Source organism: Acanthaster planci, linkage group LG05 (assembly GCF_054643075.1).
Source record: "Acanthaster planci isolate LZ-2023a linkage group LG05, COTS_SCS, whole genome shotgun sequence".
Taxonomy (NCBI): domain Eukaryota; kingdom Metazoa; phylum Echinodermata; class Asteroidea; order Valvatida; family Acanthasteridae; genus Acanthaster; species Acanthaster planci.
The window spans coordinates 5,625,413-5,652,993 of NC_141781.1; the positions used below are offsets into that span (position 1 = coordinate 5,625,413).

Here is a 27,581-nt window from a genome sequence, read left to right on the forward strand (position 1 = left end):
ACTGTGCACACATGTACATGTACATGTAAGTCTCTCAAGTACACCCAGCACCCGGGTTGCATGCTGGATTCTGATAGCCTTGAAGTTTTCTGTTAAACTCCAAATGTACATGTACGCTCAGAATGGGTACATGCCTCTAATCTGTCCCGAGCTGAAGTGCACCCCAAATCGGCAAAAGAAAAACAGGTGGTTACAAGTGGGTTCTTGCATGCGTTCTGCGTGCACACAAAGACCATACAAGCCGGAATAACTTAGTTACGCGTACTCAGCCTGCTCCGCATAAAACTCACATACAAAAAAACAACCTCTTTTGTTCCGCTCAGAGCAGATTTCTTCCATCTTGACCCTGTTTTGATTCTCCCTGTCATGTGAAAAGCTTAACTACCTGGTACATGTACATGTATACAGAAAATATTAGAACTGCAGGCACATGCGCAACACAGCATCAGTAAAAACCCTGTGTATACATGTACATGTTTCATGTACACTGTACATGGATATTTAACTTAAAGGGTTCAACTGCTCCAGCTCAAGGCTTTAACCACTCGTCATTTTGTTTGTGTTTGTCAATCTTTCTGTTTCGCTCGGCACAGTTTTTTTTTTCCCCAGATTTCAGTCTTGCCATTTTCCTCTGCACCAACTCATGTACTGCAGCGTACAAGTACATGTACCATATCCCATTACTGCCTCGTGCCAGCAATACATGCTCTTCGCAACCCATGCGTCAAATTGAGAGCTTGGCGAGCGGGATATCACTGTCCCATATTGCGGGACCTCCCAATCCGATCCAATGTACACCAAGGTTGTCCTTCCACAAAAGCCCTTTTGCCGAGAGGGTCCTCTCAGCCTTGAAAGCAGATCAACAGCGGCAATACCGCTATTTCACGAATGGCATGTTTGCCTACGTGTGAGCTTAAATGCTGCTCAAGGTTTCATTTTGGATCCCCATATAAAGCTCGCAACGTAATCATTCTGAGAAATGCCCGGAGGTCGGCAACAGATATTGCAAAATCGTGACAGCCGGTCATCTTCTCGGAAGTGGCACTGGACGGCTAAGCTGACCAGTCATCAGTTAGTCGTGCAGAGAATTTTTTTTTAATAATGGCTTCCTTGGTTTCTGAGGACTCACTACATGTACATGTACAAATTAACATTGATCCTTAATGAAAACCCATGATTGGGCCACAGGGTGTGTCTCTGATGACGCACAGTGCTTGCATAGAATTTTTTTTCTTAGGAAAAGATACTGGCAAGTCTAGATAAAGTGACACTGATAACGGAGCCTGAAAATACAAGTAGCCAGTGGCTGTTACTTCAAAAAGAGACATTTTATGCGTACCGGTAATTCAAAAGCCACTATTTCTCCTATCTATTGCTTCTAAACCTTCATAAAAGGAACAAAGCTTGTAAATATTGCACATACTCAATAATTCTGTGGAAAAATACTTTCATTACAGATCTCGTGTTGCACACTGACAAGGCGTACTGTACTATACATGTAGGTACCAGCATATGAACTACATGTTCGGTACATGTACTTCTGAGGTCTCATACTTTTCACTGAATTATGTACATTTAAATGGCCAAACACTGGTCTTCATTCCAGCCCCCAGAAAAAAATCATTCCCTTGATCATGGCCGTCCGTCTTATACATGTATGCCTGCAAAATTTTAGTTCATCTACGGTACATCATTACACTATAACATCAGGCTGGCTGTGATGTCTTTTTTTGCTAAACCTGGGGATGTAGTACATGTACATGTACATGTGGGCAATCTAATAAATAGTGCAGAAAACTGAATACCTCATTTAAAGAAAAGCCCAACTCTACCATTTTGGCGAAGGAGAGTTAACTGAGGTCCTTTGTAACTCCTTATATGAACTCAAAAAAGGGTTTGTTGGAGTTAGGCCCTCCTTTCAATTTGGTATTCAATTTCTTTTGTGGGATAACAGAAATTACGGTGAGTAACTACCAGTGCTGCTTTACCACACATTTCAGCAGTTGTCAAAACATCACCAAAGACTATGACATTTGAACCCAACCATGCTAAAACTCACAAAATTCCAACAGTGGGTAATTCCAATTGGACTTTATTCAATTTCCAATACACAATGTACATGTACACATGAAGAAACTGTTTAAATCTGTTGGATGTACGATTTATGCATGCTGCCTGACCAGATGCTGTTGGATTTCGTTACATCCAGCAAGGCGTCAAGGGAAAATTTGACGGTGGTTATGGGGTCCAAACAAAAGATTCATTGACCACTTTGCACTGAAGGATGTGTACATGTAAGACAAGAAGTGACAACCTGTACACTCAGACACAGGTAACAGGTTCAAACGTCAAGGTTACCGGTACATTGACTCACCTCTGGCTGATGTATAAACTGTTTCCCCCCCCTGAGAAGACCATGTACTGAATCTAAACTTGGCTGCACTGCGACACAGCCTCTAGTGGTAGCAAAATCACTCCATGGATATGGATATGTCCCAGAGTGTTGAACGATATGAGGTTGCAGTATGAAATATCGTACAAATACTGTTTTAAATGATTCGGTTGCAGACCAATATTTGTGATGTTAATCTATGTATCAAAAATTGGCAGTTCTTTCCTCTTCCATGGTTAGGCACTCAGAAATTAAAAATTCACCTGTGATGGAGATTGGCTGGCATCGTCCACCAGCGTGGACTGTGTCTGCATGTCCACTGAGATATTCCTCTGCTCGCTGGCCACAGGCGAGTCCACCCCCGCCTCCTCGGGGATGTTAGGGTGGGAGATGGTACGGATCTGGCCTGGCCCCACGTCCTCCGACAGATGCTCAGCACTGATGATGCACTCGCGGGAGGACGAGGTCCGGTCCTGGTCGGTCCAGCCGGACGCTGCTTGGTCACCCTCTGGATGGTGATGAAGTTTCTGCTGCTGTTGATGTTGGCCATTCTGGGGGTGATGACCGTTGGCCGTGCCGTTGGCACTGACGACGGCCGCCTCACTCGGTGAAATGGTGCCGTTTTCGCGCTTGGCTATGGCCCGCATCTGTACAGCTTTTTCTTGGACGATAGCTGCAGCAAAAAATTGAAAACCACCATGTAAATTCTCATTATTATAAAGTACCAAAGTGAATACATCACGCAAACAATTATGTGGGAAAAAGAGAGAGAACTAGCATGAACATGCTTGCATACTTCACTGATTTGTCCAGCAACTCCTGGTTCTAAATAATGTCACTCTTTGATACTCTATAGTAAGGTGTTTTATCAATGTACATGCACCATTGTGCATGTACAGTAAGTATACTCTTCATGTTAAACAAGATTCTACAAATGTTCCTACATGTACATACACCGTACATGTATACATGCTGTCATCATTTTCTTTGTTCACTCCTGCATGAGTCCAGTTCTGTCTGTGAAATCTTTATGATATTTGCAAACACAGGCACATTCAATTTTCCCTTACTAAATCCTAGGGCATGCATACACAGTTTGCATCACTGGCATGTGCCTTACTTCGCTAAGAGTTTGACAGGTTTTGAACAACTGCTTTCCAAGCGGATTGTCAAGGAAGTCAATCAGCATCGAGTATCGCAGGGTGTAGTGTACGGGCTGGTTCAATGCACTGCAGCTGTGAATTAAAGGTTGCATACATTGTACAAGCTGCCAGCCTGCCACTGGGGTTTATGATGCAAAAGAGATTGCAGTCTTCAGGCAGACTGTTCATTCAACTTTCACATCAGATGATGAGATCCTACGACAGACTACTGATGCAGTCTCCCCGCTGGTTCAGTGGACTGTGACCCAAAAGAGGTTAGCCAACTTCCATCAATCGCAATCAATTCAGTGATATTCTAGACAGCAATACGATAGCGCACTTCCCCCGCAAACACGCCCTTATCAGGCGATAAGAGGGAAATCTATACCCTTCCCACTCTGACATTCAGCCAGCTGGGGGAGGCCTATAATAACCAAAAGCCCTCTTCAAATAAAATGTCCTGGCCCGTTTTTGTGGGCCAAACTATGACTGTCTGTGAAAACTGTGATCACAATGCTTCCATTATGGGGGAAAAAGGTCTCTTGAATGAGTACTGAATTCACAACTGAAAAAATGATCCGTAGACACAAGCATCCACATCAAGCATTAATCTCTAATAATCACCAAGTACATGTACATGTAGTTCTAATGAGTACATGTACATGTACAGAGTATGTATTACAGTGGATCCCTTTTGGCCTTCAATCATGAACCCCCAAAATGTTCCTGCCATCACATGCAATAGAAATGGCTGCATGCCAAGAAAAGAAAGGTTTGCCAAAATGCCCTACCAGAGACCAACAACCAAAACAGTTACTGGTTAAGACAGCCCAAGTGTACATGCACTGGTATCCCGCATGTTGTGCAAATTGGCATTTTTGGTCTGCAATGTTCTAGCTGAAGACCGCTGTAAGAGTTTCCTTTGCTAGTTTATTCCCTCGAAATCACCCTGCAAAATCTCACATCCATGCATTTTAAAAGTTTAAAAGATTTCTTTCGGGGGGGAGGGAATCCACTTCAAATTAGAATAAATTCCATTTCCGAAACCATCAAAAAGCCAGTGCATGCTCCCTGCACAGCGAGCAGGCATGACATGGACACCTACTTTCACTCAGTGGGTCAATGGTGTGCAGCATTAACTGCAACGCCCCATGACGAAACATGTTGGTGTTGCGGAAGTGCGGCACACTGTGGCGACGATTCCGCCCAACTGGTATCTCCTTGGCCTGCATGGGGGAGGAAAGAAGGAAAGAAACAAATACATGTAGGCTCATCAAAATAAAACAGCACTTTCTTGAAAGGTCAATGCACTGTGTAACTTTCTCTTCAACAGAGGATTTGCATGGTTGCCGTCTTGCAGGCCAGCAAGTGCTTTTGTTCCACAGGGTATGCACAACGGAGGTTTCCCTGAGGAACAAAAGAGCTGCCCTGCCAGATGGCTACCACGCAAAGCCTCTGCAGAAGTATGTACAGTAGTAATGCACATCCATGGATGAGCTAGCGTACGGTACCATAATGACCGGTACCTGTAGTCTGCAGCATACTCTCATTCTTTAGTTTGTTCAAGCTACATGTACATGATGTGTACATACATGTATGTACAGTACGTACGAATTCTGTTGGGTTACATACCGGTATACAAGTACATGTATGTTACATGTATTTCCCCATCCTTTCATTTGCTTTAATCTTCCAGAATTTGTCAGGCTGTGCAGAGAACCAATATGGCACATTCCGTCTTCCAAAAAAGGGAACATTTTACACATAGGAAATTTAAGTATGTGTTGATCTTCATGTACATGTACATGTAGGTTTCTACAGGCCTCCACCCAACAACCTGTATATGCACCATACAGGGAAATGTACATTGTACCGGTACATGTACGGTATGTACACGTACCGGTACTCTTCCCAAGCACCTCTGGCAGGTAAGAGAAATACCCTTAGTCTTATTATCACAAGGGATAAAAATGAACTTTAATGCATGTGAATAAGATGCACATGTACCAACTGCAGTGAACTGATCAACAGAGTTTCAGCTATATATAACGGGTTTGCCCTTACCCAACGTATATTAATAAGCACTGTATGCTCAGTGCTTGTCCGAGAGCTTGCGAAAAAACCTCACAAGCTTACTCGGGTGGGACTCGAACCCACGACCTCCTGCTTATTAGTGCAGATGTCTTGACCACCGAGCTTGCCGGGATCGGCTGGCCGGTCCGAGTCAAATGAAGCAGCGGGTACCGCGAACTATTTTCATCTGCACTAGTAAGCAGGAGGTTCTGGGTTCGAGTCTCACCCGAGTAAGCTTGTGAGGTTTTTTCGCAAGCTCTCGGACAAGCACTGAGCATACAGTGCTTATTAATATACGTTGGGTAAGGGCAAACCTGTTATATATCATCAACATCTCCCCAACGCAAAAATACATCTTGAAAAAAGAGTTTCAGCTGTTCCAGGAGAGCACTGACCAACAATACTCCAAGGGAAAAGACACTGCTGACCTCGGCATTAGGATGTATGTTATACCCCCCCACCCGGGCTCTGCAGCGCACAGACATGATGCACACTGAGTGCTTTTCTGAGAATGTAACAGTGAGAATTAAGAAACTCCACAAGTTAACTCGAGTGGGAACACACAGCCACGCAAGTTAGTCCATGCACCAGTAGCTGATGGGCCACAGAATGAGATGAAAAGTGTTAATAGGTACTGAAAAGGGACAACTATAGAGTTTCAATTCCACTGCTGTCAGGTGAAAATGGCCTATCATTGGATAACGACTGCCTCGTTCCTGCCCGAGACAATCAGGAGCCAATCACTCCAAATTTAACCTTTGCCGTCAACTAGATACACATACAAGTGCATGCGCGAGTGTTGCACAAGAGCATGTGAGAGCCTGCCTGGGCATACAACGGTGGAATTATAGAGTCAATCGAGAAAACGGACTTGAGCGGTGCTGCATTTAGGTTTTTTTTTTCTTTTCATTAAAGAAGTCAGGTAACAGAAAAAGAGATAGATGAGGTTGGGACTGATCTAATCACCGCAGCTGTGGCTCGAGAACAAACAGCAGAGGAAGCACTCGAGGTTCCCGGGTCCTTCATGAGTCGAGCGAATGGCAATAGAGATCAGCCGTCATTATTTGGCAAACATAGCACAATTGATTGGTTTACACAGAGCAGGACGCAGCCCGCCCGGGCCGGCTGCCACGCGTAAAATTGACGCCCAGCTGCATATAAAGACGTAGGGACATGCAGGCCAATGAAAGAAAGGGGGAAGTATAAATGGGCGGAAATTGAGTCTGCACGGAAGGGGGTCATGCTGGGTACATGTACATACATGTACACAATAGTTTACTTGAGGAATGAAAGGAAAGGGGTGTGCATAATATCCACAAGCAATACACGGGAAATACTCGGGACTACAGGGATCTGATTTCCTGCTTTAGTGTCCCTAATCTGTCTAATCTGTCTTGAAACTGCAGCCCAGAAGCTTATTAAAACGACTTGTTGATTTCATGGTGTACATCTCAAGAGATAAGCCTTCATGCAAGGCCAATTACATATTCTGCAGGTCATTTGCACTGTGCACATGTACAATGAAATACCTGTACCTGCATCTCATCACCTGGACTCTCAGGGTGATCACCATATTTCTCCACAGAGTCCACCAATCCAAAACCAACATCTTTGCCCGAAACTTAGAGCACTTTAAGCTGTACATGTTGGACATGCTCACATATGACAGTGTTTATACCAGTATTATACGTACAAGCGAGGGTGTGTCTTTGAACTTGGAAACAATTGGACTCTAACAGAAACTTGCTGCATGAGCGTGTACATGTACAATGTATATGTATGTTAGGTTTGTTCATGTACATGTTTGGCACAGAGTGCTGGATAGCACGTAACCAATTTATTTTGAAATGTATGGTCTTCACATGTGTGCCGGGCATGTTAACGAACTCAGTTTAAAATACTGCTCACCGTTGGGGTTTTCCTTTTTGCCCGTGATGGTGCACTTCAACTCAAGGAAGGATTATGGCGGTGTTTTCTTTTATATTCTCTTTAATTTCAGTTTTCACTTTGTCTATTAATTTATTTTGTAATTTGGGGGATATTCTTCGAATCCTAATAACTTGATGTTATTAGAAGTTGAAAGAATTTCTACTTATACATGTACATGTAGATGTATACATGTATTTTTCTGGGGTTTTTTTTAGTTTCTGGTAGAAAGTTGATTTTCTCAATCCTAAAGTGCTTTCTGTTGGCATATTCCCAAGAACTCGCTGCAGTGTTTCCAACTCGAGTTGGAAAGACTTGGGTACATGTGTAGAGGGGGAGTCTTGAATGTCTTGTGTGGGAGGGGGGCATGTGCGGGGGATTGAGCATACTCTTGAGTGTGGGTAGAGCAATTTCTCTTTAGCAAATTCAAACCACAGTTAATATTTGTCCATTTCAAAACTCATCAAGTTAAGAACTGACAGCTATCGGTAAGTGCCGTGTACAGGTAGAGTTAATATTTATACTTCAGTCTTGTATTAACTGATTTTCCATTATTTAACATCCAACTCTTAAGCTAGGGCAATGTGAAGTCCTGTCCTACATTGCAAATGGGATGGCTGAGAGGCCAGCACAATGTCAGGCTCATTAATCCAATTAGACTCTGTTATTAATCTTGATACATCGCTTTCTGCCCCGTCAGCTGATATAACCTACTTCTTGCTGAGGTACAACGTTCATCCAATCCTTCGTAACCTAAATATATTTTTCTAAAGTGATTTCTCTATAGTCTCAGCACAGCTGGGGCCAAACTTCAACATCATCACCCGCACTGTGTGGAAAATGGAGTTACAAAGTCTGACAAGATGACATGGAGAAATGAACATACTACGAAACATCCTGATCAATTGAAGGGGAAATATCATTTGTGCGAAACAAAACTTGTGTTTACACGTACATTTAAATCTCAAATGTGCCCAAGAAAATAAATCAACCCCCTCCCCCAAAACAAAAGCAAACCACACCCCCAAAAACACAGTGTTAATAACTCTTACAAGTGCAATACAATATGCAAGCATCAGTGAAAAGGTGTCGCAATTTTCATCTCTGATTTCTGGCTTTCTGGGCTAACGGCAAACTGTCAGATGGTTAGACCCTAGCTCCCCCTTCTAGGCATATATATCCCAGCCAAACACGAAATGGGGGACGCCGCACTGCATACACCATACATCTTGTAATGCACCACAGGCAAAATTGAGGCGACAGATTTCTTTGCACTTGAGTTGTCCGCCAACGGTGCCGTGTACGGTACAGGAGACAGATATTGATCAATATGTTATCGAACAATAGCATTTTGACGGCAAGGATAATTCATTGCCTTATATACATGTACATGTACGTGTACATATGCATGCAGTACCGGTATGTACATACATGTACATGTACATTAGGTTGTTGCACACAAATACAGGCATGTACATGTAATCATGCACCTAAAGGGAAAGTGAATGTTAATCATGGTACATGTAGAAATAAGTGGCGTGTGTTATACTCGTGCTTTAAAACACGAATTCTTTTATAAATGCACAGTACAAAATGTACAAAACGTACATGTATGACTAATCTACATGTATCACCATTCAATCACACTTTATACTGCAAGTTCATGCGCGAGTAAACAGTTCAAAGCTGCAACAAACCACAACTCTTAGAGCTTCAAGACTTAACACAGGGACTTTCAGATACTGTATATTATCACTAGGGGGGCTTATCATCAGTGTCTATTAGCCCCCATGCACCTGCAACTAACAATATACCAGTAGTTGCAGTACTGAAACCAAAGCAGAGTAAACATGCCTTGGCGGACTGGAAAAATTTACATTTATGCCCCCTCCCCAACCAAGACCTGGATGATCCACCTCTTGCAACATTTTGTGGTATTCCGAGAGTCATCATACATGTACAGGTAATTGTTCAAGTGGTACATGCAGCGGCCTCCGAAACATACTCGTGTGTTGATAAATGTGAGCATGCAAATTTTATGCGACCTCACACGCACTACCCAATCATAGACTTCAGTAACTTCAACATCATTTCAAGCAGAGATGTGATAAAATATTTAATTGGTTGATACCGGTACATGTACGTGTAAGTGTCAGGTTACCATTTCAGTACGTGAATTACATGTACATGTGCATGTATGTCAGCTGTATGTATACATGTGTGGTACAACATCAACTGACAGTGTTTCTGTGCAGGTGTATACGGTAGAATCCAGAAGCGGGCCTTTGTGCCACACCTTGGAAAGCGTCCCACTATAAAGACAAACAAACAATTTCTCGTCTTGGATTTGGCAAAAACTCATAAACTTTACAGCTCAATAAGGGATATTACATGTACATGTACCATTCATTCCATGCATGAAACAGTTGTAAAGTTCCTTGCTGTACATGTACATTGGTCACCTCTGATTGCCAGAGCAATCACAAAAAGGGTGCTTGCTTTCTCCAATGCAAATTGCCCTTGCAATATGATATGGGCACAACACCAGACAATCTTGTTGGGGCAGCCACGAAAAGTCGCCCATCTTCCTTGATCAAATTTCCCCCACGATAAATGTGCTCAAGGCGATCGCGTTACAGTTAAGCGGCAGACACAGCGTCAAAGTACACAGGGACCATCGCCTGAGCAAAGAAATGAGCTGTCTTCGGACTGACTTAATTGGCCAAAAAGCATTGACGCTGGCTGACCGAGTGTTAACGGTAGTTGGGGTCAATTTATACATGTACTAGCCTTTTGCAGGTTGTAAGGCAAATCAGGTTCAGTTTGAGTTGAACAAACGATTGCAAAAAGGACGGAATGGAGAGGAAATAACCGGACAACCTACGCGTATCTATAGAGGCTTTGCGTGGTTGCCATCTTACAAGTCAGTTCTAATGTTCCATAGGGAAGCCTTATTAGTGTACATGTTCCGGTATACCTAGTGAAACAAAAGCACAAGCCCAAAAGATGGCAGCCATGCAAACCCACCATTTACAATCCTGGACAATATAGTTGGAACACCTTGTAGGAAGCACGGTGAAAAGATCCCCCCTCTCCTCCATTCAATGTTGCGGTCATTTATTGGACCACCATTGGGCACAAATTACCCAATGAGAAACAGCATTGACAGGGGCGAGGGGGGGGACATATTCCAGCAAGATTTGTCCAGGATTGTAGCATACTACCATCAAACAGCTGTCCTCAATTAGGGATCAATTTCAGGAATATGTTTAAGCACCGACTGTAATTAGTCAAAATGTCATCCCACAGCGATCGCTTATGAGTGCAATGGTGCGACTAATTTCATGAAGTAATGGTTTGAATGTTCCAGTGGCGAAGCCAAGTGGAACGGATTGCTACATCTGTCACCGAATGAAATGAGGCTTTCTAACGCACAGATGTGCAACATTCAGGATTTGTTCCAAGCAACACCTGCATAAACCGTTAATAAATCCCTGCCTGAAAGTACATGCAGCTCTGACTCCTCCACATTGTTAAGGTTCAATCAATACTTGGGCAGAACGGGGCTCGGGTAAATCGGATACCCTTTATCACTCTGTCACTTGTCTTAAATCAAGCCAGTTCGAAAATTAAATAAAGTGAAATTTTAGTTCAAACCACGATCGTTTGGGGGGCCTTGAGAGGATTGAAAATATGGTCTTTGAGGTTAACCGTTGCTGAATTCAGCAGGCTTGAAAGTAGAATGTTAACATGAGATTTGAATGATTTACTCAGCAACATGACGTTCTAGATTTTTTCAAACCATAAAAAGTACAAAAAGACACTCATTTACAATGTACATGTACATACAAAAAATTCCTGTGAACTAAAAAATATGGCAACACAATTTCCTTGAGGTTTTATGTCACATACATACATGTACATGCAGAAGTTAGGACCCTCTCAATTAAAGGTATAGTTTTAGTTTTGTGGGGAAAAAACAATTTCGGGATTTCAAAACTTCAAAAGGAATGTTGATATACATGTATAAAAAGGCAAAAGTAACCTACAAATGAACAAGTGCACAGGGGGTAAGGTGTACAGTGTAGAGCACACCGATGCCTGAGAAAGCCAAGATGGGTGCATTGGTGCCACAAATATAGCCGTGTGTGCAGAGCTCATACCGAGCATGGTTTCGCATACTAAGTACATGTACATGTACTGTAAGTTAAAATGAGAGAGATATACCGGTACTGTACCCATGCTTATGATAACCTGGATTTGTGTTGGCAACATATTAAGCCATAAGGATGAAGAAGCTGGGGGGGGGATGATCAAGGGACCTTGATGGCCTCCACTGCTCCAGCCCTGAGCTGCTTCAGACATTCATGTACATGTATATGTAGCCTAAATGTACATGTACATGTACCTACTGGTACTCTTGTACATGTACATGTACATAGACAATTGCTGGTCTTCGTGAAAGAGGCCTAATTCAAACATGAAAGTTTGAATGTGGTTTATCACATCTTGTACATTTGGTACATGTACATGTATGATGAAAAACTCTCCATATGAAGAAATCTGTCAAAAGTGCATACTGTCATACATGTATGAAGAGCAAATTCTGAGACTCCAAATTTCTTGCATCCTTTGGTTTTCTTTGTTCCTCCATTCCTTTTATAACAAAGTCAAAACAAAGTAATACTTTGTTATAGCAAGAGTTGGGTGTGCCAATACATGTGTGCATGTTTATGTACATGCACCTGTTAACTGTTTTAGAAAAATCACAGTATGATGATTTTCTCCTGTAACAGAAAATAAATGCCAAAAAACCCCAAATCCACCACATGAAACATACAAGTACATGTACCATACTTTACTTGTATACATGTCTTTTACATGCATGTATACATGTAGGCCTGCAGATTAAATTCCACGTTAAACATGTACACGTACCTCCCAGAGTACACATGAAGCCCTCTCAGTTATTAATTGTTCTCCACAGGAGCCCCAGGCAAGAGGACAATCAAGAAATCTTCGGTTTGGGAGATGCGAGGAAAATTCACAGGATTACCGGAGGAAACAAGTACATGTATTATGCAGGGATCCAGACGCTAATCTGCACATCGGCATGCAAGGGATTTCACAACTACATGTACATGTACACATACATGTACATGTACATGTAGTTGGAAGGCAAAGAAAACATACATGTACATGTACATCAACCAGACTTTCCCAGTGTACATGTACAATGTACTGGTAGCTAGAGATCTTTCCCTAGCAGACCTGCCAACCTGGCCGTACTCCTTCCTGAGGTCAAGCATTGCAGACCTGCCAACCTGGCCGTACTCCTTCCTGAGGTCAAGCATTGCCACACAAAAATTTAAACAAAAATTAGATTAAAAGGTACCGGTATTTAAATGATCAGAGCTATTTGTGGTAATGCCTGACCTCAGGAAGGAGTACGGCATGTTGGCAGGTCTGCCCTAGCACATTATAATGGATTAAAAAGGAAAGACTACAAGTTTAGTGTGTTAGTGTAGAAGCGATTACAGTTCTGTTGGTATCATTTTGGCTTTCCATGTACATCATTCTGTTACATACACATTCCAAATGCACTTTCTTCCCCCTTGAAAAAATGGATGCCTGAAAATTGAAAAAAAAAAAAGTCAGCCCCCTCATCAATTTAGTGGGGCTCAATCCTAACCATGTTCCAGCGAGCGGATAATAGGCCTCCCCTGAAAGTGTGAACAGAAATTACAGCTGCCACTCCTAATTAATTGAGGGGGGCCGTCGGGGAGAAAAATCGAAATCGAAATGCCAGCCTGACGCTGCATGAATGTTGATAGTGGGTCTGCCGCACTGCAAATCAATCCGCAACCCATTTGTGGCATGAGTTTTTTTTTTGCGCCTGATGATCATCCTGACTATGCTCGGACATGTCGGAAAACAACAATCTTCTTGAGACAAAAATCTCCCCACCCCAACCTATTGATATGATATCTGAATTGAAATGAACTACGGTAGAAACCATATCTGGCCTTCGGGGGAGGGGCCAGGGAGAGAAAAAGTGCTGACCAATTAAGCACTGAAATCAAAGTACATGTACATGTACATGTATGGTACAGAAGCGTGTACATACATGTACATGTGTACATGCACAGCAAGTACATTGATAAGAAAAGACACTTCTTTTGCACGTGCTACAAGTACATGTACATGTATGTATGTGTGCATGATAGACCGGTACATGTCAACTGTTCCTTATTGCATACCCCACATGTACAGGTTATGTAAGCCTTCCAATTAAACTTCATTGTGCACTGAACACTGCTTGCACATCCTTTGTTTCATGTGGCAATCACTACAAAATAGATTACCTGACTCAGCAGCACTGACAGTTTAATAGCTCTATGGTTTAATACATTGTCAATGGGAGTGTGTGGAGGCCACACTGCCCAGTTGGAGGCAGCAATCACTGACCGACTTTTATGGGGAAACAAATAGGGACTTTTGGTCAGTGACCAACTTGGGTTACTGCAGGTCAGTCTCTGTGTCCTTTCTCTATGGTCTATATACCAGTACCCTCAAAAGTAGACATCTCACTCCAAGAAAAAAGACAGGCCAATGTCCTACTTTCTCCATCAAGGCACACATTGTGCATAAATGTACATGTACATGTACCAGTATGTATACGGTACATGTACAACATGTATACCATCATTACTGGTTCTTCCCACGCAAGTGCTAACTTGTACAATGTACTACATGTACATGTATACATGTATGGGGGTGTGAGTAGCCACTTCAAATTAAAGCTGAAAACAGCTAGCAAAAAGCTGAAATGTACATTTTTGTAAAAAGTTCCCATACTGTACATTTGTACAGACCAGGTGTACAAAAAAGCTGAAATTTAGGGTCATTATTTAAACAAAAAAAGCAGAAATCAGCTAAAAAGCTGAATTCCCTGACTATAGGTACAGGACAGCTGCACATTGGACGCACATAATACAGTACAATGTGTCCTCCCCCCCAAAAAAACACAAATTGGCAAGCAATATAACGGTTATGGATCCATTTTAAACATACATGTACACGATGTAAAAAGTTGACTGGTACCGGTGCAATATGGTTATAATTTAATGTACATGGTTTCTGAAGAGGCACTCGTTTTGGCCTGACAATTTTGAGTTCTTTGCTCGGTAGACACAAGTACATACATGTACACTGTGTACTTAAAACTGAATTTGTGCAATGTCTTTGAAATCAAATTATAAAGGTGTTTCTTTAATCTAGCTGCCAAATGCAATAAAATTAAATCAAAAGCCTCATATAACCAATTCCCACTACAGCCTTATAGGGTTATTTTTAATCACAGCAAAATCTGTATGCACTATCGGATGACGTGTACATGTACATGTACCGGTATACTAACCCTAGGCTTAAAGTTGAGTATGTAGTACATGTACAGTACATGAAGGCTAAATCGTGAAGGTTGAACACGCTACATGTACATGAAATGCTCTCAACCATGCACCACAGTTGGGCGGTGAAGCAAATATCACTCCAGCAATGCTGTCTCAGTGTTTGAAAATTAACATGATGAAGGACTTTGTTTTGATCCAAGTACAAGGATATCTTTCCTTTTCAGAATGGAAGTCGTTACTTTCCACCGAAAAATCATGACTGCATCAGGGACATTCGTTTGTTGTGGAATCCGTCCACAACTGGTTAAGGAGAGAGGGCCCTCTTTTTCTTAAAGATGAAAGATTTTCCAAGATGGCCATTGGATTTTCTTACATGACTGTTTTGCTGAAGGATCAAGCTTTCACCCCATAAACTTTGCACAGGTTTTAAACTTCTACATGTGCACGTACGGTATGCATGGACCGGTACACAAGCACTTAATTCATGTAATTAGGAACAGTCGAGAGTCCAGATACTACCAAAAATAAAACACTGAGAAAACAAAGGAGGCAGGCTGGGAGGAAAAAAAAAACCAGTATGAACACAGTACATGTACATACATGTTGTATGCATGCACACTACAATTTCTCCAGTTTAATTACACTTGAGATGGCACCGTACCATGTGTACATTATCAGCAATTAATTCGCAACGATGCCGCTGGTACAACTGTACGCAATTATTTCAACATGAAGTTTGAACAATCGTAGAGGAAGGAACACATAAATGTACATACATGTGTCTACATGTACACTGACTGATCTACTGTATGTACATGTACATATATGTACAAACCTTTGATGTCCATTCCAACTTCATATGGACGAATTAAGGAGGGGGAACAGATCTACCGGTACATTGTATATGAGTTGACCTTACAATGTGCATTTCCGGCAACTGCCAAGGAAGGAAAAGGATTTTTAATTAAATCATGCAAGGAGCTGCATGCACTGTTGTGTGTGCGTGACCTCGAGCAAAATCCCTTTTGACAGATGACAAATCACAGGTACTGGTTAACTGTTCCCAACTCTTCTTGGATGAGTTAAGCCATGAGAGATTTTGTACCTGTACAATGCAGACAGCAGAACTTGGATTTGCAGGTTTTAAAGCATGCTTACAGGCACATGCACATTGTAGCTTGGGTTTTTATTTCATCAAAGATAATCACAACCAATTCAACCAATTTTCACTCAATTTTCTCCCCCCCCCAAAAAAAAAAACTTTCAAACTTACATTTACCAGTGTTTGTACTCAAATCTTTCTGAAAATTGGCTTGCATGTAAAGACACTTACATACATAGATGTACCTGTAGCATAACTGTGAGGTTTCAATTTAATCCAACGTGGTTTTGATACGGTCATTTGACGTTCTTGCATGAGAACGATACGGTCTGTCTGATTTTCACAAAATTTGTGTCAGAATTCATGACCACAAGCCATTATTGAAGAACTTGTGAAGGCTCTGCATCATTGCGTAGGAGAAAAGTGAACTGGGACGACTAGAGAAAATGTCAAGGGGGTGGTGCTGGATTCTCCCCTCCCATGGTCCTTTGGGCTAAATAAAGGCCGCAAAATGATTTCACTCTCACTTCTGTTCCCACATATTGATCCGTCACCTGCTGGCATTTTTACAGCCTAATTCCATAGTCGACAACTTTAAACACGAATGAAGCTGGCTTCTGTCTTCACAAAATGGCAAATTCGCAACAATCTGGACATTTAAAGAAGAAATTTTAAAGAGAAAACGCAAGCTGTTGTTTCTGCATTTGCTAAATTTTTAAAAGTTACAGTATGAATATTATACACTGGTATGAATATTTTTCCTGATTTTATCAGGAAATTGTACTTCATTATTTAAACTGTCTCAGCCCTTTAAAAGACCTACATGGACAGTGTATGTGTATGGTAGTACCATACGGTATGTCATCCTTTGATCACTGAACCTTTTTATAACCAGTCCTATGCACTTTCTGGATGTCAAATTTCAACAGTAATTGATTGCACTATTAAAGATCAGGCACTGAGGAAGGCCACTCAGAATGGAAACTGTACATGTACATGTAGGTGCACATGTTCCCATGCACTCAGCAGCAAAGTTGATGCATTCAAATGTGTTTGGATGATTAATATGCATTAGAGGAAATGAATTGATGGAAGACGATAGAACTGGCACTAACAGTGCATTAACAAAGGTGGATTCCTTGACTCAATTAACTTATGACTAAGTTGTTGTCGCATCCACATACCCGTATATATTATGGCCTAGGAAGAGCTTATTACAAGTACACATAAGTTGCACAAATTGTTGACAAGTGAGCTCTATGTGGCATCCTTTTTTTGGCACAGATGTTTGTCCTCAATACCATGTACAGTCGAACCATGTTAATAAGAGGTCTTGATCTCGGACTTTGCAGATTACCTTGTTGTAACAGGAACTTTACCAGGAATAAAAGCAATCACCGACAAAGCATTGCGCTGTATTCGTAACTGTTACATGTACAAGCAGAATGCTATGTTAAAAGTGCTCTTATTAACAAGGTTCAAGTGTATTGTGAACAGTTGGCAAAATTCGACTTCCATGATGTACATGTTGTACATACATGTACGTTACATGTACCGTACCGGTATGGTACATGTACAGTACATGGACCGCTACATACCGGTACTTGATACATGTACATGTACATGTTACTCATTCAGACATTTCTAACCAGGTATATGTACATGTACAGGTACCGTAAATGGGAGCAAACCCCAAAACCTGTTCACAGAATTTCTGCAGAAAGGCCTATTGTGGGGGTGAACATGTTTGAAATTTACGGAGGTGAGACTATTCCCTCTTGCTTCTTTCAGTACCTATTTGTACTACATGTACATGCAGTATTTCCTTGATCCTTCTACAAGCTGTACATGTACTATACCGGTAGCTGACCTAAAATTAGGATGCCTTAATTGGGTCACTTCCATGCTCAGTCAAAGCCTGGTTAATATACCCCCCCCCACAGTCCAGCACACTATCTTGGGCAAAGGTAGTCAATACATGTACTCATACATTACAGTCTGAGATTCAGGAGTTCAAAACCCAGATTCGATCACTGTCTTGTTGTAGCCCAAAGGACAGATCAAGCTGCTCACCAGCAACCTGGCAATATTGCACAGCCCAAGTGAAAAGTCAACTGTTTTGGCGTCAGACACTTTTTTTCCCCTGGGGGGGAGGGGGGATGAGGGGAGCATAAACTCAGAATCAAGACGATGTGATCGGAAGGCGATGTTTACCGAGAATACGTGATGGCATAACACTGACGCCCTATTTGCTGGCAGGCATCTTGTTTTTTTTTTTTTTTTCCAGATGGAATACACCGTTTGCATAATCACAGGAGCTCTCTTCAAGAAATGGTGGTCAGGCTGTACATGAACGGTAATTTGGTCTTAATCTCGACAAGCATTACAAGAGCAAGGAGGAGCGTCTCTGTGCCCTTGTTTTTCAGTTAGAAAAACTGGGTCAATTCCTGGCACTGTAAGACCACATGGTGATGCACACAATGAAACGGGCAAAATTGTTTACAACCAAAACTATGACGATCAAGAGCGCCTTCCACAACTTCTTAATGACAAAATGTATACATGTACATTTACACTGTACCATGTACATGTACACTGTATGTACACGTACACATACATTAGTCCTACATATGTACATGTACTTGCACATGTTGTGCATTGATTGCAATTTTGTATTGGTTGAGAATCAATCACAGATGTTATCGGTAAGATACTATTCAAGTTCTCAAACCTCAGCAAGTCTGCAAGTTTGAGTGTGCTTATAAATTCCAGTCAAATCTAAGATCTTCAAGGTTAAAAGAAATTAGACTTGTCCCAAAATTGTACACTGTTTTTAGTGTACAGTTTTACAGCTTGATCATTGTTTATGTTAAATTTTCTCGCTAGCTTTTACTTTTCTCATTGTAACACTTCATGATCTAAGCATGCAACTAGCCAATCATACATGTACAGTACATTGTACATGCGTACATGTACATTGTACATATTTGTTGTTACGTGTAGGTTATACAAGTTATACATTGTATCTTTTTACTCAACATTTCTGGTTTCCTTACTTTTATACAATGTAGGTCAGTGGGTGTTATCATGTCCATTTTATGTTTTAATTTCCGTATTGATACATCCTTATCCTGATCCTTATGTTATTCTATCAACATCGTTTCAATTTCATTTTTTGTGTTTGTCTGCACGTAGTTGCAAAACATGTACATGTGTACATGTATATACAGTCTAGTTACATGTAAAAACCTTTCCAGGATAAGATCCAGGAAGTGGCTCAAGACGGACTGTAAAGTCTTTTCCGCAACCCTTGAAATTGTCAGATATTTATTAATAATACGGTACATTGTGGGTATAATCAACTCGAACCAGCCAATGCACACATTCACTGTTCATGTTGTAATGGTGTCGCGATCCTTGGAACATTTTATAGAACTTTGCTTGTCTTACCGGTATTTCTTTCTCATAACTGCTGAGTTCAAAAAAATTCTTTTTTTTTGCAGAGTCTGACCACTTGTCCACTTCCTTGGTACTGCACATCATCAATGCCGGCCAATACAAAACTAGAACGGCAAAGCCGCCATGGCTCGCTGCTTGTCATGAATTTTAATTTCTTTCCTGTAACAACAGCTTACATGTATGTTAAGAGATATCCAAGTTATACAAATATGGTTACTAAATTACAGGTGTATACATGTACTAACCAAGCTTCATCCATTTTTTTACAAGATTGGTTGGCATACGACTGCAATACAGATGTACAAGGTATTTTATCGACCTTAGCGATAAAATTCATTATACTCTAGGAGAAAAAACCTAGTTAGTGCTGTGTGCAGACTGTGTGTTGAAGGGCACCTGTCCTTTAAAAGTAAATCAACACAGACCACCAACAAGGGAGATATGGGTACAAAGGCTTCATAGTTCTTCACAGGAGAGAGGAATGCCTAAAGAATGTGGGTCCAGTACAGTCAGACTAGACCTGGATGACGATATATATATATAAGCAGTACATCTGTGAGTTTGATGGATGGTGCAAAAAATCCTCTTAAGTAAAGTTTTGCACTTTGTATCCAACCTCCATCATCCTATCCTCTAAACTTCTACCCTCCATCATGCCACATCCCATTCCTATCATGTCTACTTTGACTCCATCCCTCCATCATCTTGTCCGTCTCTTACTCTGCCCCCTCTCCATCATCCTATCCATCTCCTACTCCACCCCCTCCCCATCATCCTATCCATCTCCTACTCCGCCCCCTCCGCATCATCCTACCCATCTCCAACTCTTTCCCCCTCCCCATCATCCTATCCATCTCTTACTCCGCCCCCTCCCCATCATCCTATCCATCTCCTACTCCGCCCCCCTCCCCATCATCTTATCCATCTCCTACTCCACCCCTTCCCCATCATCTTATCCATCTCCTACTCTGCCCCCTCCCCATCATCCTATCCATCTCTTACTCCGCCCCCTCCCATCATCCTATCCATCTCCTACTCTGCCCCCTCCCCATCATCTTATCCATCTCCTACTCCACCCCTTCCCCATCATCTTATCCATCTCCTACTCCACCCCCTCCCCATCATCCTATCCATCTCCTACTCTGCCCCCTCCCCATCATTCCCTTCACTTCTTACTCCACCCCCTTCCCATCATCCTATCCATCTCCTACTCCGCCCCCTCCCCATCATTCCCTTCACTTCTTACTCCACCCCTACCCATCATTCCCTTCACTTCTTACACATGCAAGTACATGTACATTACAGGAGTGCTCAGTACATACATGTGTACATGTACTACAGGGTAATACAACTTAAAACATCAACTTTCAACTTTATAATTTTTTCATTAAATTCATAAGTTTCTAAGCATTAATGCCATATACCAGTACATGTAGGCCTACTGTAAGACTATTCGCACTTTGAAGGAATTCCAAGAGGAAGCAAACAAGCACTCAATGGCACATTTTAACACCTATGGTTTATAGTTTATGAAATATGAAAGCTCATGTGCCTGTAGTCCACTGTATCTTGACATCCCTTACATTTTCCACAATACAAATGCAAGATAGACACATGTACATGTACATGTGCGCTGCCCCAACCATGTGTGGCCGCGACTGCAAAACCTGTAGCCAGTTATTCCATCTAGACCGGGATGAGCCACATTTTTGCTCTGCTCAGTCAGTTTCCTAATGAATCCTGGCTAAAAGCGTAACCACGAATGTAAATTTAAGTAAATTGCTTAAAATTTGTATTCATTTGGTATTATTTATGAACATTTATTCTGTGTCATCTTGGTCAATTTTTACATAATGTAGCGTGCATGTACATTTGTAGGTTCATGTACACGTATCATATCCATCGTCAGTGAAAGTTTCGGGGAAAAAAAGCGAGACAACTGCATTCTACCAGGTGTGACAACCAATTAAACAGATACAGGTGTAGGGAAGTCAATCACGTACTGGTACATGTACATGTACACACATACATGTAGTTCAATGCTACATGTACATGTACGGTACCGTACATGTAGCATGTACATGTACACTGTACAGGTACAGTACATGTGTTGATTTGACTCCTCTTTCTTCACACACTGACAGGAATGGAATATCAATTTTGTTTTTAATTTTCAAATAAATTGCACAGAAAAAGGGTACTGGCACATTGTACATGTACCGCCTCACTGTGCATACGAGCTATACAGTACCATTGCAATTCCAAGATAAAGTGGAAAACTGGTACTTGTACAATGTACAGTACCAGTACACGGGTACCGGTGCATGTACTACATGTAAAAAGGTACATGTACAGTATGTACACGTACATGTATGTCCACATACCGGTATTTGTATTAAATCTGATGTACTACATGTACATGTACATGTATGTGTCCACTTGCATGTAACTGGGGAAACCTATCGACGTACATATACATGTACATGTATGTACATGCACTGGTACATGTTGGTAAATTATACACTGTACCTTTCATTTGTCAAATTTATTGGGGGGGGCAGGGGACCGAAGGGATAATCCTGGGTTCAAGTACAAATGTCTGCATGCACCAGACATTCAAGGAGACGCCTGTGTCCTTCTCCACCATTAATTTAAAAGTTTCAATGTGAATGCATACAGAGCCCGCCACAAATGGAATCTGCATTCTATTCAAGACTTGACAATGCAGTCTGTTTAATTCGCTGACGTCAAAAGTATTCTTCTCTGACATGTCTGATCAAAGGATTTTTGTTCTCCCCTTTCTCAAAGGAAAGGAGAAAAAAAAATTGTGCGGAAGTGGGCTCCACAAGACCTCGGTACAGAACAAATGGATTTCATGGATAATTTCATAACTTCCGACAGACTCATAATTCAGTCCGCAAATGCTTTCTATTGTGAACATACATGTACACGTAGTTAAAGACATGCTAGGAGCTAAGCACAGTGTATTATGGTTACTTATGAAACAGTGCGTGTACCTTGCAAATAATGATTCTGTGAAATGTAAAGAACAGTGCACTGTACATGTGGGTGTGCAATGTAAATGGAGTGTGCCTACGGAATGTACATTACATGGGTACGTAATGTACCGGTACATGTACATGTTGGGTTAAGGGGATAATTTCTTTTGTTGGGTAAATTAGGACTGAGTTATTTCTCTGTCTTTATAACAATTTCAGTCCCCACAAAATGTAGGTGAAATATCGAGTGGACAAGGACGTACATGACTGCATGTATGTCCCCACAACTACTAGTATGGAACAAGAAATAGTCTGCATTGCCAAGCTGAAGAACACAGAATGTGAAAAGAAAGAATTCAAGAATTATACCTACCGGCTCTGCCACACTGATTGTCTTAACTGTCCGGCTCAATCTTGACTTTACAAATCGTTCCACTTGAACATTGAACTTCATAAACAGTACATACAAGAAATACATTATGAACAACACTAGCGACTCATACCACTCGATATCAGCGTCTCTGAAAAAGATCAGTAAAAAAATGAGGCTGCAACTGTAGAAGACTACGTCGCGAAACAAAGGCCACCAAGTGAGTTTCAGAAGAGTTTTGCTGAAAACGGCACACATTCCGATGACGAAAAGGATGTTGAACACGGCCGAGCCAACTATGGTTCCAATGCCGACGTCACTGTCGGCCAAGAAAACTCCAAAGAGACTCGTGAAGAGCTCCGGGGCACTCCCGCCCGCTGCCATGAATGTGGCACCAGCAACATCGTCCGATATCTGCAGCTTCTCGATGATGACTCCGAGCGAGGGCACAAAAAACTCATCGCACACAATGGCCAGGGCGACAAACATGTACACCATGCCCAGGCAGTGGAGGATGACTGCCCCTCTCCTCAGCTGCTCTGGGGTGAACAAATCCGGCGGATAAATCCCCCTCCTTGGCGCAGCACTTGTGGGCGGCGGTCTGGCCGTCCCATTATCTGTTTGGTTCACCACCAGCAGATGTCGAGTTCTCCAACTTTTGGGCAAAGTATCCCAGAGATTGGCGTGCTGGTACTCAACCGATATGAATTTCCCGTGCACAGGTGCTTCATGTTGCTCATCCACACCAAACTGGTATGACTTAGAATATAACGTAAACATGCATCCTAGGGCCAATATGCCTCCCAGTAGGCCAAAGCGCAGGCTGTTGTACCTTCGCCTGATGGTCCAAGCACGACACCACACTCTGGCTCCCATTATTGCCCTCTAATTAAGCCCCAACAATGGGCCAAGTCCTTGGTGTACTGAAGAACCACTCATTAGCTGTTGTGTTAGACAATCAAATCTTGTACATCTTCATGTTATCCAATTACCAGATCCTCCAAGCGAGCACACCGCTAAAACTGCAGTCCTGCGCCGGCAAGTCAGATTTACTGAAATGCTATAATCCTTGTGTCCGTGCACTGTGGACCAGTGCGCTGCAGCATACACGTAAGTGCCATCCTTTCCGCCTGGCTGCAAACCTGCTCTGTGTGGCAACGCCAATACCTGCTTGTCTCTCCGACCGACCGCTCTCAATACGTCATCGTCCCCCATCAACACCAGCAGCTCGTGATCAGTGCCCTGAAGGGAAAGACAAATAAAACACAGGACATGAGCGTGACAGTCAAGGAGACTACAGTGTTTTAAATAAAGGCCAAAACATAAATGGGTGATGGGTCGTGCATGACCCTCAGTTGGAATACTGATTTGCATTAATAGGGAGACCCTTTCAATACTAGAGAATGAAATTACAGTTGGACATCGGTCATTTTCCAACCACTTCTGGTGGCTGTCCACAGGACCAAGCAGCAAATGTGGTCAGACAAAACGTCCGAAAGAAATGTAAAGATTAAAGTCCCACATAAAAGCCAAAATCCTGTTGGAGTTTTTACCATCTCAACTGTGGGTGTTTGTTCTTAGATAGGGACCATGGCGTCCAATCAAAAGCTCACAATGACAAAACAAAAATGACTGTGCTCATGCATTTAGTCTGATAACTACCGGTAGTTGGGCCTGATTTCATGCACTGCTGCCAAGATTTGTTCTAAAACGTACATCACAATGAACCACGATGCCTTTTGCGTAAGAAACCGGAACTGTACCGGTACCAGCCGTTCAAAGCTCGTTTGAAAACACTGCACAGTATTTGTCAACTTCAAGGCACTGTACTTTTAAACTGATAATTCACAGGTCATTCATTACAGAAGGCTGCTGGTGCATTGATTCAGTACACTGTATGAATCTGCTCTTTTTCTCTTTCTGTCAGTTAGTCAAAAAAGCTGACCAAGTAAATTTCTATTCCAGAATACCAACAAAATGACACAATGTCCTGCCTATACTTTAAAATGTTTCCATACTTCATTTTCAATACTTCTGAATTCTCCCCCCAAAACAATGCTTCAAATTTACATAGCACGGGATAGAAAGCAATTTTCCAGGCACTTCCAACACTTAACAGAACTGTTTGAAACCATTTCTGTTTATTGTTTACTATATTTGAAATAAATGCATTTGTCCAAGAGCAATATTGGTACTAGTCTGCACACATATCGTGTGCACAAGTGTACCCATGTACATGTACAATAGCCACAGACAATGTAAGCAGTAGTCTATTTATTTCAACAAGCACCTGCCATTAAAAATAAACTGCCTGATGACACAACTGGATGTATTGAGACAGTAATGACCAAGACCTTGCAAGGAAATTGTAACCCTCTGCACGAAGGCTCTCGCGCTATTTCTACCTCCCTCCCCCCTCCCAATCCACCATCATCTCCAACTGAGGACAAGCCGGCGATCCGAAGGCGAGGCTTGTGTGGGGGAGAGGGATATATTGCAAGTAGGCCACAAGGGACAGCCCGTGTCTTGTGATGGACAACATCCCAGCCATTTTCTGCTTGAGATGCGCAGACGAGACGATGTGGGCAGATCTCTGCCTCAAGGGCAGATCTTCAGGACTGCTGCAGGCTCGGGAGGACCAAATGGAGCAGGCAAAGCGACATCTAGTATGCAACCTGAAGATGATATCCCATCTGGACAAATTGGGGCATCAACGCATACATGTGTACATATGCACCATATCCTGCAAACAGGTGGTTCTGCCTCCATGGCACTATAAAAGGCATACAATCAGAGCTCTCTGCAATAAATTCAAATGCACTAGCATCTAGAAACTGGCAATTAATTAATAAGCAAATAGCCAGAGCTTAAAGTTGCATTCGTCATAATTTTTAATTAAAGCACCATCAACACTGCTGACACTTCAAAGTGGTGAAGGCACTTCCAATCAATTTACATACATGTACATGTACACCGTACTGTACGTCAAAGACTTTTTATAAAAATCATGCATCAGGTTAGCCCAGCAAGGATTTTCTTATCTTATTTAGCATGTTAGATTTGAAGGCCATAATTATCAAATACGCAGCAAAACGAATACACATCAGTGAGCATGTCATTCACGTAGAAAAACGTGGCAAATTGAGAGTCCAGAAGGACGCATGCTAAAAGAGCTTCCAGTAAGGCCTGTTTAATTCCATTACATAATGCACTTTGAGAAATTTAAATCACAAATGTTGTTACCAGAGTATACTTTGCATACTAAAAAAGCGTAGGCTTAACATGTACATCCAAGGGAACACACCACGCAATGTACTATTTGATACAGGTTACGTCCTGGTAAATTTAACTCCCTGGTCCCCACCAACATGACCCCCCAAAAAATTTTTAAATTTGACGGTCTGTTAACTCCACTCAAATACATACATGTACATGTATGTACCGATACACATGTACATGTACATGTATGTACCGATATACATGTACATGTATGTACCGATATACATGTACATGTACATGTATGTACCGATATACATGTACATGTATGTAAATACACCAGTAGGTGCAGTGATTTTACCATTCATGAAAATACTTTTCTTCCTGTACTTACATACGTGTACATGTACTGTACATGTACCATCAATCATGATACATGTAAATCATCACAGTACCACAGTGTTAGAACAGCCATGCATGGTCAGAACAACATGGTTGTATTATACAGTAGTTTGATTCTACAAATCTTGCGTTCTTGACGGCTCAACAGCATACTGTATATCCACTGTGCACATGTACGTGCACATGTTCGGTACTGAGTTAAGTTTTCGTGTTTATCAGCCGTTGCCTGTCTACATTACACTATGGTCCAATGCACTGGCTATAATGGATTGTCAGAATTGCATTCACTAACAATCTAATCAATATGAATGATTTGTACCCTGCCACATGGTAAGCTTCTCAGTACGCCATGGTGGTGCTACACTGCTGCTGTGCTCACTCAACTGCATAATTGCTGGTCTTGAGGAAGGGGCTTTGATCAGGATCAAGAATGAGTGGCTGAGATAATGAGGTGTGGATGAAAAAAAAAAACAGTACTGATCATCATTACAATGGTTCATTAAAATGCAGGCGTACAATGAAACACACAGGGCCATGGCTCCCAACAATGTTCCCTTGTATTTCTGATTCAGCCACTGATCATAGGGAGAAAGGATATACATGTAACAGAAAACAGCATGGGGAACTAATTTCCATGAGGCAGAGGACTGGATGTGTATGATGGATAATTGAGGCCAATTTACTCTCTCTGTATAGCATTAACTGAACTTCACGGAGTTGCCAACAAAGTGGTACATGTACATAAAGACAGATCTGTCACTGCCTCTACCGTTTACTATGCTCCTGCGTGCACATTGTTTCCTTCCTCCATGATCAGGATGATGTATCCAAGGAAGCTGTGTTACATCATTAGGACCAGCTAACTCATAATGCCAGCAAACATGGCAAAGCTGGTACAAGTACTGTACATGTACATGTACTTGTGTGTACATGTACTTGTGTGGCTAAGAGGCACCTTGTGATTACCCTGTCTGGTTTGTCCAGGCTGTTCCACTTACAAGCCTTGGCTGACGTGAACGCCTTGCATACTCTCCCATTATATGCAGTATTACCAGTACTTTGTTTAGCTTTAATGTACATGTACTATA

At 41.9% G+C, this 27,581-nt stretch overlaps 1 protein-coding gene across 6 annotated transcripts in view; it reads right to left on the bottom strand.

Moving 5' to 3' along the window:
- Nucleotides 1-27,581, bottom strand: part of slc24a2 (solute carrier family 24 member 2) — a 63,845-nt gene that overhangs the window by 21,751 nt on the left and 14,513 nt on the right. For 4 of the 6 annotated variants that reach the window (XM_022250217.2, XM_087136502.1, XM_087136503.1 and 1 more), the window contains exons 2-4: nucleotides 22,879-24,117; nucleotides 4,640-4,760; nucleotides 2,656-3,065 (exon numbers count right to left, since the gene is read on the bottom strand). In XM_022250217.2, the coding sequence (XP_022105909.2) occupies nucleotides 2,656-3,065; nucleotides 4,640-4,760; nucleotides 22,879-23,751 (1,404 nt within the window). In that variant the 5' untranslated portion in view covers nucleotides 23,752-24,117. Of the gene's footprint in view, nucleotides 1-2,655; nucleotides 3,066-4,639; nucleotides 4,761-22,878; nucleotides 24,118-26,485; nucleotides 26,711-26,812; nucleotides 26,932-27,581 lie in introns of those variants that run through there. The other 2 variants (XM_022250226.2, XM_022250243.2) reach the window with 2 other exon arrangements.